Source organism: Haliotis rufescens, unplaced genomic scaffold (assembly GCF_023055435.1).
Source record: "Haliotis rufescens isolate VD_foot unplaced genomic scaffold, xgHalRufe1.0.p SCAF_1, whole genome shotgun sequence".
NCBI lineage: Eukaryota > Metazoa > Mollusca > Gastropoda > Lepetellida > Haliotidae > Haliotis > Haliotis rufescens.
In genome coordinates this window covers 37,041,111-37,059,022 of record NW_025963779.1, presented here as the reverse complement: position 1 = coordinate 37,059,022, position 17,912 = coordinate 37,041,111, and the positions used below count along the sequence as shown (strand labels likewise).

The 17,912-nt window shown below is 38.6% G+C and overlaps 1 protein-coding gene across 3 annotated transcripts in view; it reads left to right on the top strand.

The window, feature by feature from the left end:
- Window positions 1-17,912, top strand: part of LOC124135704 (death-associated protein kinase 1-like) — a 165,375-nt gene that overhangs the window by 25,423 nt on the left and 122,040 nt on the right. For all 3 annotated transcript variants that reach the window (XM_046501183.2, XM_046501182.2, XM_046501184.2), the window contains exon 2: window positions 9,984-10,202. In XM_046501183.2, the coding sequence (XP_046357139.1) occupies window positions 9,984-10,202 (219 nt within the window). The remainder of the gene's footprint in view (window positions 1-9,983; window positions 10,203-17,912) is intronic.

Here is a 17,912-nt window from a genome sequence, read left to right as displayed (position 1 = left end):
GCAGATTGTGAAATGTTTATCAAAGAATTCAATAAAAAAAATCAGTTGTCCTTCAGTTTTTACATCATGCAATCAATAAAACAACAATACATGGAAATAGAACCTTTGCAAACTGCAGTCCTGTGATGATTACAAAGACCACCCCCAACTGTAATTACGCCACCATCCTAATGCTAATCATGGCAGTGGAACAGCTGCATGTGTATTACATACTTGCATGGACACAACGCAGGTTACAGGTTGGAGCCCTTCTCCACATTTGTGTCCTGAAATTGTATGCTTGTGCACGCCACTTTCAGTTACTGATGTACCTAGCCTGGCAGTTCTGGGGCCAGGCTGTTACAAAGGGCACTTCAAGCTGTGCTTGTATGGATGTATACATAGAGAGCATGATTGCATTAGACTGCATGTACAGGAATTATCGCTGCTAATCAATGTATGAGCAGATTCAGTGTTATTCATCAAGAGACAAATCAGAATTACAGGTTAAACTTAAGTCTTGGTGGTAAATTCTGTCGTAAGACCGAGTAATAGTAAAAATTGTATGTGCATGAAGTAAAAGACAAGAACTGTTTCAGATATCAATGGCATACTAGTTTGGGCAATATTTTTAATGGATTTGTTTTTGTGTTTCCATGTTTTGTTGCTTAAATGGTTTTATTGCTGTTTTTATTAATGATTGAATTTTTTTTCATGCTGATATTGATGTCCATATGTCATATGGTAACCGAAGCACTTACTTGGTATCGTATATCCAGAAAATATTTTCATGTGAAAATGGAATCAGTCTTTTAGGATATATTGCTATGTTTAGCCTGTCACCAGTAGAGAGCACATTCCTTGTCTTGATGTCAGCGGAGTGCAGTTCCTTACTGTATAGCTTTCATGACATGTTAGGATTTCAGACATAATGGTATGTGAAATCTCAACTTGTGACTTGTTTTATGGGAATATCAAAATATCATAACCCATGTTCAGAGGCTATTGGAACTATTCGTGGATACTATCCATCGTAATAGTTGGAGAATGCATATATATATTTGTCATGTTTGTAGTGTTTGTTCTTCAAGACAAAAAGAACTATTTCCAAAGAAGTTGACTTCAGAAACTGCTGTATAGTTTTACTGTTCAGTAGTCAGTGATTGATATGCATGTATGTGTTTCACAGTTGCATGTTGCATTACACAAGTATTTTTCAGGGCATTATCATTTGCAGAACCCTGAGGTCTTCCATTAACTGCCCGACGAAGGATGGCAGTTGAAAAGGCTTATGGCTTCTGCAAATGATAATGTCCTGATAGTGTTACCGGTATTATAGCTAAAATGGATAGAATTTGTTGTCAAATAAAAATAAACAATATCGGTTTTGAAACATTTAGTGCAATCAACACGAATTTCACTGACCCACTTTTACAAATATGGAAACATCATAGAACAAACCAGATGACGTCACTATTAAACGTGACGTCACCTTTCCCTATCCCTATGACGTCATCTAACAACGGGCGTGATAATGGCCCATCGTCAAGCAATATGAGGGCATTATCAAGTTGCAGTGGCCCACTCATTTCTGATAACATGCGGGCGGTTAATGAAAACTCTATCCATTTTAGCTATTATGTCTGATAATCGGTTGTTGTTGCTGTTAGTGACTTGTACATCCCCACAACAATAAAGATGGGTGCACCCCTACTTTGTTTTATATCTGATCAGAACCATGATTGTCTTTCGCTTACAATTATTTTAACAAACTGACTTTGTAAGCTTTGTCCAGTAATGGTTTCTGCCAAATAGGGCTTGTAGCCAACAAGCAGATGTGACACAAGCACTTAGCAAGCTTGCTAAGGAGATGAACCATGCACTCCTTGTAGACTTCCTGGGGGGGAGAACGGAAGTGGGGGAGAGGTAGGAAGAGCAATGGAGAGAGAGAGTTCAGTTATGTGTGTGGTCATGGTGGCAGCCAAAGGAACTTTTTGAAGTCTGGGATTGGAATTTGACTTTCTGTATTTGTAGTTTGAGTCACTGTGTTCATTTGATGGCATGTGTCTTGATTGTGACATAAGGCTGCAAAGGCTTGGAAATTGGCAGTCTGAACTTAACATCATGTAGCAAAAGAATAGTCAGTACCTCTATCGATAACTTACATCAAAACTGCTGGTTTGGCTTGTGTGTGGAATATTTTTGTTGTGTATTTGCGTGTACAAACTGCTATTCTGACAATGTAAGAATGTCCTAATACATATGTATGTTTTGCTTTCTTTTACTCATTTTGAAAGTGTGATCATTGCAGGCCTTAAATGTGGAGGCTCAAGTTTTGTATGAACGATGGATGTAGTGAGTTGCAGTAGGTTTGTCTCTATGAAATACTGCTCTTACATTTAACTATAAGAAGCCCCACGTTAACAGTGCACAAGGGTTTGAAAACATGTTCTATCCCTAAGGTTACGTATAGCTTTAATGACAAAACCTATGGGTGAGCAAGCTTAAATAATCACAGCCGAGTGAGTATGAGGATACGTTAACTTTTTCGCGAACACCTGTTGTCATCACTATTTCATAGTGATTCATAAACCACATGCTCATGATATGATTGGAATAGTCCTATCGACTCTGCTTTTGGTGGAGATTTGTTATGAAGATGGAAAGGGTTTTATCGCTTTTATGATTATTCTTTCTAACATTTATTTCATTGGATAAGAATGCAACTCCAAATTTAAACAATTTTATTAATATAACTGAGTCCCATGTTCTAGGTAATTGAAAAAAAACTACTCCAAAGACTTGTTTATAGAACACAAGCAACCGTGCATAAATCAAACACAACTTACAAACACAATCATAATCTGGTTCATCTGTATCACCTGATGAGGTGGAGTATCTTACTCTGCTCACAGTTGGGAGATACTCATTAATTAGTAGGTAAGACTAGGCAATACTAGGATACTGGTCACACTTCACTGATTGTCTGATGATTGGCACATCTGACAGTTGTGAGTGAACCAGGTATACATTCCAAGCATAGTTTAATTCCGTTGCAGTAATCTGGAAGTTGTCATCAAGGCTTATGCAGTGGTCAAAATTAAGTATAAAAGTCAAGCGTATGTCTTGGCCCATCTTCAGGAGGCAAGAGAGTTAACTGACTTTAAAAGTCCAGTTTCCACCCTTGCCGAACAAGGCTGGAATAACTGGGCTCGATCGTAGCGCCACCAGTGGCTATTACCAATTATGTCCCTTCTAAGCCTCTCCTATGGACCAATCAGATTCCACCTGTCGTATCACGTGCGTTTGTTTCACACAAAATGGTGGCGCCCAGTCAGGACGATCTGGTCGATAATCGAGATCTATATTGTGATAAAACGGGTCGATAAATCGCGAAATGCATCAAATTACGTCAGCACCTTGATTAAAAACATGAAAAGATTTGGAAAATATCTGCTGACAACAAGTTGGCAGTGCACATGCTCTACAAATCCTGCAATCGACCGAAATCTGCAGGAGAGTTTACGAACCGGATTTCGAATTCGGTGCACAATTTTGATTGGACTATGCATAGACTCGTTAGTCCAGCCAAAATGTAACTCCATAATACCAGCCTAGTTCGGGAAGGATGGAAACTGGACTTTTATATCCAGTTAACTCTCTTGCCTCGGGAAGATGGTCTTGGCCCTAATGGTATAAGGTAAAGATATCCAGGGTCCCTAGATTCAAGTATTATAGGAGCAAACCTCAAGGCCCCCTCTTCTTATTGGTAAGGATTATGTGGTTTTATATTGCTAAACGTTTCGAATGGAGCTTGAAACTAAATATATTTAGATATTAATATCTCATTCTGCATATGTTTATGTAATGATAGAGCCACTGATGAAAGCTTACTGAGGAAACAAGATGTTTGGACAAGGTGTTTTTGAGACTTACCGTTAGCTCCCTGAGAGAGCATACAGAATCAGGGTCTGGAGTAAGTGTTGGAGACAGTGAGTGGAGATCTGCAGTTGACCTGCTGGTGTTGTATGCATACAATTCTCATGCTTCATTGGTGACATGTTGTACTGTCTGGACACAATGTCACACATGTTGGCATTCAGTGTGTGATCCGTGAAAGCCTTTATGTCACACAGAAGGAGCTGATATACATGGAGAAATGTTTCCTCCATGGTTAACTTGAAATGATTGATAGTGTGAAGCATAGTTCAGATCAGTGTCATTGGAATCCTTGTCTGATGAAGGTGTGCAGCTCTAAGAAAAGTGTACTTTCATCATTTAGCATAAACTGTGACAGTACAGTACAGTACTGGTGATTACAGTACAGAACTGACGAGTACCAGACATACTTTTTCATATCAATATGTGTTGTTCTTTTTTTTTTTAGAATTGACAAAGTATTGGTATGATATTGAGATGCCACATGATCTTGTGTTGTATTATGGGGATAGTCTAGAATAAACATAACCGAGACGAGAGAATTTGTGTGTATTATTATCCAATAGTAATGCAGGATTGGGAGGAAATCCATTTGCTGTCTACACGAACTGATGTAGGAAAGTTACCCTGTACAATTAAAAGAAGTTGTAACGTTTTGGGGAATAAATAGACAATGTACGGTAACAATTAGTATTGATATTGTATAGTATTGTTACCCTGCTTCTATTATACAGTTCTAATTTGCAATCTGTCCGTATTTGATTAGTTTTCATCTGTACAATACGGCGATGCAGCATCTATCTGGAACTCTTCCTTGATGAGACTTATGTAGAGTTGGTGTTCCTGTGATCCAAGGGCTCGTGAAACATGTCATATGTGGCACAAGTGTAGGGATCTGATGCTTGTAAACCGACTAAGCACACACTTTGTGATGTCAAGTATTGCATGTGTGAGATGGATAGTATTGATTTTACAAAAGGTGTTAAACCCAAGCTTTCTTGGTGTACCCTGCTGTGGAATGTCACAAATAGTGCTAAAAGTGGGGCAAAACCAAAAACACTTTCACCATTTGCATATTTTTCACACCTGCATCACAGTGCATGTGTAGGTAATTATCAACCTGTTTTTTAGACTTGTAAGCGAAACCAACAGTAGGAGAGATCTGCAATGTACTCATGGAGGCAGTTTCCTGGTCATGCGATGCCGCATGTCCTGTCCTTCCGAGATGCCTATCTACATCCCCTGTGTTTAGGCTGTACACTATACACTAAGCTACATATGTTATAGGCATCTGGGTAAGCCTTACTGTAAGCTCCTAGCATTAGCAGCATCAGCTTCAGACCTCCTGGGACACTGCTGCAAATATACCCGCTTTTAACACAACATACTGGTCACTGGAGGCTGAGAATTACCTGCATCTTCAGCTAAGGGCTTTCGACAGTGACTGTCCCACAGAGATTGAATTCTGCATAGTCTGTGACAAGAGTATTGACTTATTTTTTCCCTGGTTAACAATTGGGCATGCACTTGTGTATGGTGATCATATTAGCTAACATGAGTTTTATCGATTGTTGTTTATTTTTTTAAACTCATGAAAATAATGCATTTGTTATCATGATAAATAAAAAAATATACAATAATTAAAATATTTCAGTTGCTGCTTAAGTGTAATTTGAACAATGGAAAAAAGAAAATAACTTTAAAATCCAAGACAAGACCACTAAGTGTCTTGATACACAGCCTTATCTGTTCACGACACACCAAGTGTTGATAAGGATAGGTAAATTATATGGGACAAATCTCTTCTTGAAAAAAGTTGACATCTAAGTGGTCTTCTGTTACCGCACATACCCTGACTTAGGCCTGTTCCTACAGCATTTATAACACTTCCCAATATGTCTGCATTATAGGTCTGAGTAAGAGGAATCTGTTTGGTTTAATCATCAGTATAAAACTACGCAAGGTGATACATACAGAAGGAACACTTTTGTATGGAGATGCTGTTATACTTGGCACTACAACAGCATGTCAAGCTTCATAGCAATATAGGATACTCATAAATTGGGAAGAAACAGTGAAGATGAGCCAAATATGAATCATTTGACCATGTGCTAAGTAACTCACTATGTTCTTCACCCCAGATCACTGTATCTGGGTTCTGTCTGCTGATCATAACAGTCACTGGGTTTCTATATCCTAGAATGATATCACTTGCATGCCATTCTGTTTGTGGAGGGAAATGAGGAGTGTTTATTGTATGGTGTATCTGGTGTGTAGATGTTTGACCCTGTGGATCAGCTTAGAGTCAAAGTCTGTGGTATAAGCATTGGCCTACCACAGTGGTTGGAACTGAGTTTGTCCAAGATTCCCTTCTGAAACGCCTTCCCGACCAGGCAACCTGACTCAAGACACCATAGCTTCAAGCAATGGATCCAAAGCCAAACTGGGTTGTAGGATTTTCACTTAACTCTGAAGGCAATATTCAATCTGTTTAAGTTTGAGAGTGATGACACACTGTTTCATTTATTATATAATGCCAGTGGTGCTTTCATAACTAAGATGAAGCTTTAAAGAAATATAAAGATTGCCTAAACCCTTATTTTATCAATATGGAAAGATGTAGTTGTGCCAGGTTTGACACAGAGGGTTTGACTTTGAAAGTCACAACACATACTGAGTCTTGCATCTTAGTCTTGGGTCAGAGAAAATCCTTGTGTTTAGTTCTAGTCTTGGAATTGTCTAGGGAATTAATTGTGACTCTAACATCACATTTGTTTGATGATGGGGACTAGAGATGATGAAAAATTAAAGCAGAGCATGACTACCAATGACCTGACCCATTACCATGTGTTTATGATCAAATGTCCTGCAGGTGATGTCCTGCCTATTATGACCCTGAATGTCATCTATAGGTCTTAAATAAACAAATCCCATCTTCTGTAAACCCCCTGGTGTATTTCAATTGGTTATAAAGCCTGCAATGTGCCAGCTAAGCAGTAGTTCCACTGAACTGCTTCGATTACCTTGACTGGATGGAAAACCTAATTTCAGGGCTTAGCTTATTGCCACTTATTTGACTGACCCAAATATCTCCTCCTCAGACAGATGGCCCACTGATATCTTCCTGACCATGAAACCATGTCCAGGAGGATTGTCAGGGGTGGAGTTGATAAAAATAATGTCTCCAGTATCCTATGTTTGCTTCAAGAGTTGACAGACATATTGAGGATAAGGTTGCTTTGTTGCATTGTGTGACCTGGCTGATCATGCGACTCATTGCTCATGCTCTCAGCCATTGGTTTGCCTAGTCTGCCAGACATGGGTATTGACTAACTATAACAGCATCAGCAGCAAATGCTCAGTGCACTTTCTGTTTACTTGGGAGAAGATTATTCACATTACACTTTTCAAGAGCTTTAATCATTTTTACAAATGGTTCATGATTTGGAAATGTCATCAAGCCCGATATAAATAACTTTGCATGACTTTGTATAAGATGAAAGGATTTTTTGTTATTGACAATCTGTTTAATGCAGAAACAATCAAGTTTTTTCAAATGCATTCTATAATAACCATGATAACATGACTTCAAATACCATTCATACAAAGAATGGAATGTGTATTACAGCTCTAGCTGCAAGCCTAGCTTTAAAATCTAAATAGAAAGACTGCATTAATGGATCTAAGTTCTACAACTGTTGTATGTGATAATTAGACTGACATTTAGTCCATGAAATAAATTTATCTTATTTAAAAATATATATCTACAAAATAAAAAATATAAAATCCAAATGGAGCCCTGAACAATCCTTAATTTCAGGAGCAAGGAGCTAGAGCTGACGCAATCTAGACTTGCCAAATCATTCTAGTCTTAATTGTTTTCTCTAAGGTCTGGGAGACAGACTATGTGGTAATCTGTGTGTTAAAGTAGTGATGACAACTTGAGACAAACTCTTAAAGTCATAGTGCTAAGGTTAATTTGAGTATGCCATATCTCTATTAGCATGATGAGGTCCAAATCTGGGCCCTAAGTTGATCACAATTTAGTCTCACTATCACCACATCCAGTAACACATCTTACATGCTGACTGTCTGCAGTGATTTGATGGAGCTGCAGTTCATGCCCCAGCATACAACATCAAGTATAGTCCCTGAATGTTTAATATGGTCTGGATTTGATGGGACAAAAATAGCACGCTTCATGATCCCAAGAATGAGAGTCTGTTTAGACAAGCAATTAACTAAGTACAATTCGACATTGTAGCTGAGAGTTTATTTTTTGTATGGCTGTATCTGTTTTGTAACATGGTCAAGACATTTACATCCGTGTCTGGTGAACCTCGAAAATGGTCAGAGCAAATACTTTCATCTATTATTAATAATGTGAACAAATCATAGCATAAATTTGTTAATTGTTTTAAAGCTTAGAATAGAGGATGTTTGTCATTGTTCAGATGGGTTCTTGAAAACACACGTTTTCTCCTAATATTGTAAGAGGTCTTATGCCAAAGTGAGGAAGATTGCCAGATGTTGATAAGATGTGCATCAATCTAGGCCATGTAACCATTCAGGTCAATTCCATTGTTTCCAGGTGATCTCCTGTCTTTGTACTTACCGGTAACTACCCAATAACTGCAGCCATTGTGGCTATATGAGCTTTAATACACTCATCATCGGTGACAATTTGGTTACAAGTTACTGACAAGTATCTCTTCTGATATGAAGATAATTGTTAGTATCACGATAATCATACTTTCCTTTTTGTGGTAAGGACACGGGAGGCCCAGTGGTCTTAGGGAATGCAGTTTAGTGTGCAAAAATGCATCCCTTAGGTGTCTGTGGGTTCAAATCCTGGTTGCCCTGGTTATGTTTCTAGGTTTGTCAGCACCATTCAACATGGTCATGGGTTTCTCAAAGTGTCAAATGTCTAAGCCCTGCACAGTCACATTAAAATCAGATCTTAGTTCTCGCTACCGCTAAACACAGATCTGAGGACATCTCATTACCAGATTACAGGTCACGCCAGAAGGACCTTTCATCTGACCAATCAGAATGTCACTTACCAGATCAGGAAAGTGACAGTCAGGATCATGCACCCTTGAAAAAGTCAACATGGGGTTTTCCGAACAGCAGTTACAGGTTGTACGACTGAATCTGTCAAAATCATGGTCTGTCTCTTGCTTCAGTGGGATAAACAATTGAACGGAAGAGACTTTACATAGTCTGTGGGAAGTACTGCCATACAATCTCGGCTATCTATTAAACATTCCATAAAGTTTTGTTCAGTTTTCAAATTTTGAATTGAAAACATTGTCAAATTATTTTTCAAAGTGTAGTCTGGAAAGGAAGTCGCCAGTTTTTTAACTAGTGTCGTGTAGCTCGAGAAAGCTACTTTCTGACTGGCTAACATTGACTTCATGTTAGTGAGTGAGTGAGTGAGTGAGTTTGGTTTAACGCCGCTTTTAACAGTATTCCAGTCATATCACGGCGTGTCAGCTTAATGTGGGAGGAAAGCCCGAAGTGATGCAGGTCTCAGACGTTTACCACTTCGGTGAAACCCACGAGCACGGGTATGGTGCTGACAAACCTAGAAACATAATCGGGGCGAACCGGGATTGGAACCCACAATCATAGGTTTCTGGCGTGCCTAAGGGACGCAACTCTGCACAGCGAATCGCGGCGCCTTAGACGACTGGGCCACCCGTGCCCCCGACTTCATGTTAGTTATTTCATTGGTCAGGCAAAGTTCGCAAAAGGTCGTTCTGACATGACGTTGCAATGGGATATCCACAGATCTTTGTTTAGCAGTAGTGAGAACTAAGATCTGATTTTAATGAGCTTGAGCCCTGCATCAACTCTTGCTTTCCTCACAATTTACGCCACAATACAGCAGAAAGTCTGAAATTAGACTAAAACCAAACTCACTCACTCATTTCTTTGGTCATTTCATTGTTGACAGAATAATATCCCTGTTGTATATGGTTTTATTCAATCATCTCAAGAAGACAACAGCCATGTACACATAGATATGGTAACATTCATATCTGTTGTTTTTTTTATTGCAGTGGCCACTTTGCTGTGGTGAGGAAATGCTCACACCGGCTGACAGTCGTGGAATATGCCGCCAAGTTCATCCGGAAGCGGCGCGGGGGTGGACGGCGAGGTGCCAAGATGGAGGACATACAGAAGGAGATTGATTTGCTTCAGGAGATCGACCACTCCAACATTATCAGCCTCTATGATGTGTATGAAACAAAGACAGAGGTCATCCTGGTTCTCGAACTGTAAGTATCTATGTACATGTACTTTTATGCCCCAACGAATGTGGCCAAAACTGTAACCACTGAGTTTCTCAAGCTCATGTTCACAATGCATATTTTTGGGGAGGGGACAACTTCTGTTTTTCTATAGCTGTTTGAGATAAGTAGTTATGGGAATGAACTTGAACAGGGTATATTTTTGTAAATTTGAATTTCCTGTGAGTATGTTAATGGTTGGAGGACATTAGGGCCAAATTTATTACTCAACCCTTCCCTGGTACCCGCTGTAGTTCTGAAGAGTTGGGTATAGTCCGTATGGCATGTGGGTCTTACTTATCCGATCTGAGTCCCCGAGTTACCAGTCTGAGCCCTAGAGGACATTATGATGCATTCTTCTGAAACTGGCAGTCATTGAGAAAAATGGATTGAGTGGATTACATTATCAATCTGAGAAAGAGATCTCCGAGCTATGACCCTCTTGACTCCAACACAGATTATACTAACATAGATCTATTGTGGATCATCTCCTAGATCCTGTCCACGGTGTTCAACATTGTCTAGCTTCCTGTAACAGTTACAGCTACGCTGGTATAAGTACACAGGTATCTCACACTACCGTCCTAGTCACCCCCTAGGGAGACAGATTATCTGTGATGAGAGGCAGGTAGCCACTTTTCTATTCCTGGTTCTTTATCATTGATAAATGTGAAAATTGCCCAGATCCCACTCCCCCTGATAACCCAGAGGATACCTGGTCTTTGCTCTCTTAGAAAGAAGAGATTTTAAAAATCTTCAAGTGGCTTAGATACAAGCAATGTTGGATGTTGTCCAAGGAGCTAGGAAGTGTCTTATGATCTGCTGATTGTGGGTTTTATTGCAAAGTGGCTAAATCAGATATTCCAAGAATCAATCGTGTGTATTTTAGAATAATTAATTGTGGGAGTTGGGTGATTTACTTCTCTTTCTATTAAAGGATCCACTGAGGAGTTTAATCTTATCTTTCTATTTACAGCTGAGTCCTTGTTGATTAGGAATCAGAAATACATGAAAGTGGGGTAGTCCTTCTTTATTAGGCCATTACCCGGTATCCCAGTGACAGGGGCATTCACTGTTACCTTCATCATGTTTATGTACTTTTGATAGGGATGACTTTCATTATTAACAGAACTTTCAACACAGCATCTCCCTCAAACACATTGATCAGCTTCCTGGGTCCTGGAAAAGTCATGGAGTTTTAGTTTGAGCTTTCCAGGCTTGTAATAGTTTTGGAAAATAAAACAAAAATTATGTGAGTATTTTCTTTCTGGTGATCTATTTGTGACAGGAAATTCAATAAAACTCAACCATCAGCCTTTTCCATGTTGTTCTGAGAGCACCTCCCAAAGTTTGTTATTATTTTTTTAATTTATTTTTTATATACAATCTTGAAAAACTGGCATAATACCATGGAAAAGTCAGGCTAATATATTAAGTGTATGAACAAATGGTGAAAAAAAGTGTGACAAATGTATAATTAAGTATGTGCCTTTTCTAAACCTTTGGAAGGCCCTTTTCCCATCATGTTAGGTTGTAAGGTTTATAACCGTTTTGATATGGATTAGTGGTAAACTGCTAATGATCAAGAGTGATTGGGCTACTTTAAATAATATGATAGTGGATACGTAACAATAGTATTGAAATCATTTTGCATAACACCTTTAACACTTGAACAAAATAACAACTATGTCAAATTCCATACAAGAAGCCTTTGCCATATTAAAGGCACAGATTCAGATTCTGCTGTAGTTTTATAACAAACTGATCATCGACCTTGATGACCCAATCTTAAGAGTCATCTCAACAATATAGCCCTTGAATTTGATCTTAACCTAACAGATTCCACCTTTCAATCATGCATTCCAGAGAATACAATATTATTTGATGATCTGCAGTGACAGTTTGTCTCTATATATCCATCATTGAACATGTTTGTTTTTCTTTTCTCAATTGTAAATATACATGCAGACTATAAACCTGTCATAAAACAATAACCCATATTTGCACACCTCAATATTGAAAGATATGCAGTATATATTGTGGTTTGTTGACACAGCCCAAATGTGCTGACTCCTCCACAGCTGCCATAATGTGCCACCTCCTACTTTAACTACTGCCTCAGATCTCAAACATTGTCAACAAATTATCTCTGGATTTATCTCACTTCCCACCTGTAGAAATCCAGAATGGCCTATTTTCACCTTGTAATATTAAACACCCCAGTTATTTGCTTCAACAATCTTGAACACTAGTCAATAACTGACCAGCACAATACACATGGACCCTACTGTGTCAATGGCCTATATAATATCCAAACCCACTCTGGTACTCTTCGTCAATGCTTTTTTGCCCTCTACCTGAAAGAAAGTGATTGCCCCTTGTACCCTACTTGCCCTAGCTAACAGGGCAAAGAGAAGGAATGACTAAGATCTATCAATATTGACTCAGCCACTCGCCTTCTTCTTTAAGCAATATGAACTTTACTCACTTAGTGTTTTCTAGAACAAACTGAGCCAAATAGGGTTAATATTTTGATACCCTGCCAAGTATTGCTGACTGCAGGCATGGATTACTGTTGTTTATATTGTTGTGAGGAGACTGTTGTAAATTACAGATATTTATCATGATTGGTGTAGTGTAATGTTGTTGACATGATCCTGAGTTGACATATTTTGACAGCTTTGTAAAGGAGGCCAGTGGTGTACATGATGTTAGCAGCTTGTGTTGTGTGGGGGATCTAGAGATCAGGTTGAAAAGAGTGACAAGCGTTTCACAATGAACTCATGGAAATAGTGACGTTTGTTTGAATGCATGATATTGTATAGATTATGCACTTTCAAACCTGTGGCCAGAATATGAGATAAGCTTGATAATAATAGCCACTGATCTGCTGGCAGCTTGTCAATCAGACAGTATACACTAGCCTGAAGCCCATGTATAGTTATTTTACTGTTTGGCAAGTGAACCTGGTTATGACTCTCCCACATCATGCCTGTATAGAGTAAACTAATACAGTACTAATTGGTTGTCAAAGAGAGTTCATTTCAAGTAATTCAAAACCCATCTCTACTATCTCAAATTTTATGGTGTAAATCAATCTGTCAATGAACAATTACCCTCAATGCACAGAGATAATGTCAAAGTTTCAAATGTGCACTAATTACAACGTCTAGTAGCAGGACTCGTTTTATCTATATAAAACATGCACTGGTGGAACCTGTTATTGAAAAATGCAACCTAATATTTATGTCTACATCCACCAAGTGCATGTCCCAAAAATTGCAAATTTGTGTCTGACTTACCGTTACTTGTCCACACAATCTTTGAACAAACTCAATATCTCTAAGATTTATTTACCATACTATATCACTAATCTATATGTTGCGTCGGTTTTATGACACAGGATCCATTCATCGGAGATCTGTGATTTTACTTAAATTTATGGGACCAGGGTGCAACCTGGTTTTGTCTGGTGCAACTAGTTTTTCTCGTCAACATGCACCTGGTGCAGGTTAAATCAAGTTCCTTAAATCAAGCCCTGAGTAGACAGGAAGGGCAACAGCCATGGAACAGTAAATTCAAGCATTAAATGTTGGATCAATCCGAAAAACGATCTGCGAATTTATGGAACCATGCTGGAATTATTCCAGGCAAATAAATACAATTAGCCGTATAATATACAGCCATCTTAAAAACCAATGTTCTTAATTGTGGCTTCCATTAAACCCAGTCCCATACCGGCCATACTGGAAATCTCATCAGGAACAAGTAACTAATGCAGTGTTCAGATTTTCAGTTTTTATAGTCTATCCACTAGAGACTTGACAATGCTTGGATGAGTGAGTGAGTGAGTGAGTGAATGAATGAATTTGATTTTCCGCCGCTTTTAGCAATATTCCAGCAATATCACGGCGGGGGACACCAGAAATGGGCTTCACACATTGTACCCATGTCGGGAATCGAACCAGGGTCTTTGGTGTGACGAGTGAACACCTTAACCACTAGGCTACCTGGCCATCCCTTGGATGAAGCTGAAACCTTGCACACATGTTTGTACTATTGATGGCATCTAAAGAAAATATTAGCCGATTTTGATATGACTTAAAATATGTCTGGCACTTGAACCATATAATTCTAAAGTTGTTCTACTAGGGTTATTATTTATCGATAATTGATTTATATTTAGTTAGCGATTATCAATCTCTATGATGTATATCAATAGCCAGCCCTAGTTTTTCCCCAAAAACTGCATTTAGACCAACCAAAGCTATTTATAAAATATGATAAAAAATAAGCAAAATGTCATTTGATTATGTTGATTGCAAAAACAGTTTTAAGCAGCATTTTGTGTAGGCTTTGCACACATAAATGTATAACTATCTGTCCGAATACAAGATCAACAAGCATGCAGAACTTCAGTGCAACAACTACTGTAGATGGTGTTGTGGAAAACCTCTGACAGCTATTACTGTGAGATTGCCCAGGTTTTCAGTTGCATTCTCCAATATTCAAATAACCAATTGTGTTGAAATACCTCCAACATAATCACAAGAATAATTCATCAGAATCTGGTATTATTTCATTGCAAACCCTTTTTTCATCCCTTTTTCATCCTTTCAACTCGAAATATCTGTTGCAGCTGATGAGCTTAACGCCCTCCACTTCCTCAAAATATGACATCTTCAGAAAAAAAACAGCAATTCCTGCAGTGCAGGTTTCATCCTAAAGTTTTGATGGCCGTGTCGTCTCTCGCTACATGTCACAGATGTAAATTATTACATAGTGGAGCTGGGGCACTAAACAGAAGCTAAATGATTGTTAGTGGAATGGAATGCAATTCGTAGACCCAGAGTTGACATCTGCTCAGTGACAGGATGTATGATTCATATTTCAGTGTGGTGAAATGATACAGCAGTTTCTTGAAATGTACATGATGCTTTAATTTGATGTGTGAAGCACCCAGGCTAAATGCAGGTCTATTTCAGTTATACATCAGCAGACTGTTCATTACCCTTTGTCAGCGATGGTGGAGACCAGCAGTTAGTAGGTGTGTTGTTATACCCAGGCTGTAAACACTCATCAACTGTTAAAGGTCATGCTCTGATTGATCAGCTATTACATTAGTTCACTGATCAGTGTATAAAACTCATAATAGCTTGTTATCAGTTCAATTCCTTCCAAAACACTAAACACTTGACATGAAAGAAACATGGGAAAAGGGTCAAACTTACTTTGGTGTGTTAATGATTTAATCACTGGTGATATTTACGACTATTGATCAATCAGTTTAAACTTGTATTTCAATTGGCAGCAAATGCCCTCTTATATCAGCAGTGTTTGACATTAATACCTCTTATTGGCAAATAATAAAACTCTTCACACAATTCTGTGGGAGCAAATTAGAGACATAACAAGAGTGGTTTCACTTAGCAGTGGTTTCCTTATATCATTATAAGCAGCTCCATGCACATTGGGGTGCTTTAAGTTTTGTCAGAATTTGTTCAAAGCCTGAAAGCTTGTTAGCTGCCTCAAGAATCTTTTACTGTAGATCAACGGTGCTTTGTACTTGTCATCTTTTGGGTAGGGCCTCAGTCATGAGTGACCTATGTATGAGGTCAAGATCACAGTGAAGATGCATAGAATTTTCTTTTTTTAATCACACTGGATATATGACATGTGCTTTCCTAAACCAGAAAATTGTAGTCATTAAACTGGAAGAGCATATGACTTTCTTAATTAGTCTTGACAGTGGCTTTCTGGTTTAAAACTGTACTGCCTTTGGAATGTGTTTTCATGGGAATTATGGGATGCCATGAACTGACATTTGCATACTCATGGTAGCAAAAGGGATGGGACTGAAGCTTGTGTTCATGTCTTGTCTCAGACTACATGTTCTGTCATTAGACCTGAAATACATTTGGGTTCTTGGTTATTCTAGAGGCAAGCTTCTTTAATCTAGTTTAAGGTTGTAGTAGGCATGTATTTCCCAAAACTGAATGTATATCATATTCAGTATGGTGTCATGTATGTATGCACTATGATTTCCTGGAGGAGGAAATGGTGGTGAAGGGGCTGCTTCTGTGTTTCTCATTAGGACAATCTCTGACTCAGGACACATGTCACTGAGAACAAACTTTAGTGAGATATGGATGGATGGGTGGGAGGGTGGATGGATGGATGGATGGATGGATGGATGGATGGATGCAAGGGTGTTTCTTAGTTGTGTGAGATGTGTCATACATGCTGAATACATGGTGGAACATTTTTCTGATTTCATTTACTTAAATAAAGCTGTCCTTGTTTGACCTAATTAGTTACAATAAATTATTACCGTTCAAATATTAACAAAACGGTCCCTTATTGATGTTTGCATACAGATAGTTCATATTAATAGTAGGTTAATATTTCTCAATGACTTGAATATGTTCCAGATTTTCTGTTTTGGTCTACACACACACATATATATATATGTATGTATGTATTAAATTTTGTTGTTATTTTGTGCAATTAATTTTAGTCTTTAAATAGAGCACATTTCCATTAGTTTCATACCTAGACAAAGTACAATTCATTATTTGTCAATCATATGTCATTTTGAGCTTCCAGAAATACTGCCGATACTTTAATAACACTTTCATGTTAAGTTGAGTGTTAACAGTCTGTTAATAACTGTCTAATTAATATCAAGATGAGAAAAATAAGATAAAACCTAATCTCATGGTATTAAGCTGTAATGGGACCTAGAGCAGAGAGCTATTGGGAGGAATTTGCTACACATTAGCTGCCTGAGTGAAAGCCCTCAATGGTGATTCATGAGATTTGGCTGGTGGTATGTAAGAGCCTATTGAGGCAGTATTTCTGTAATTCATGGTATCTGACCATATACAAACTGCTGGCTCTGCCTGAAGCTGTGTGGAGGGTAGATCTGACTGTGAAGTTGACCCATGCAGTGTTGATGGAGGAGCAAGTCACATATGTCATCTCACAGTTGTCTAGACTAACATATTACACACATTTATTGCATTCATGCACATTAATATCATAGCTATTAATACCCTTTGAAGTTATGTGTAGCATCTGATTTCATGTTTTATGAAAGTGATATGTCTCCTCGAGATGCCACTCATGGACTGAGAAGGTATACAAGTACATTTCCTTAAATGAAACGTTATGAAATCCCTAATAAGAAAGGGGCTAGGGTGAACCAGTAATCTGTGGGTGCAGAGTTGTCTCCCTTTCTGTGAGACAATCTGTGCAAAGTTGTACCCCTTTGCTGTGTCAGGCAATTTGTGAAGAGTTATTTTCCTTTGCTGTACCAGGCAATTTGTGCAGAGTTGTATCCCTTTGCTGTGCCAGGCAATTTGTGCAGAGTTGTATCCCTTTGCTGTGTCAGGCAATTTGTGCAGAATTTTTTCCCTTTGTGGTGCCTGTTCCACTGGACTTACTTTCAAGCAATTATGTCAGCTATATCATGGCAGACAGTAAATATCCAAGCCTGGGACAAGACAAACCAGGAACTGAATGCAGTGATCCACACCACAAGGCGTGATAACCTTTTGACATGCAATCCGCAGAATAAATGGACTTGCCCATCCAATCCTCTTTATTTGAGTCTGACAACAAGCAGCAGACACTGGGTACCCATTCTTCCCAGTAGTCCACAAGACTTCACTACCACAACTTCTCATGAGGACAATC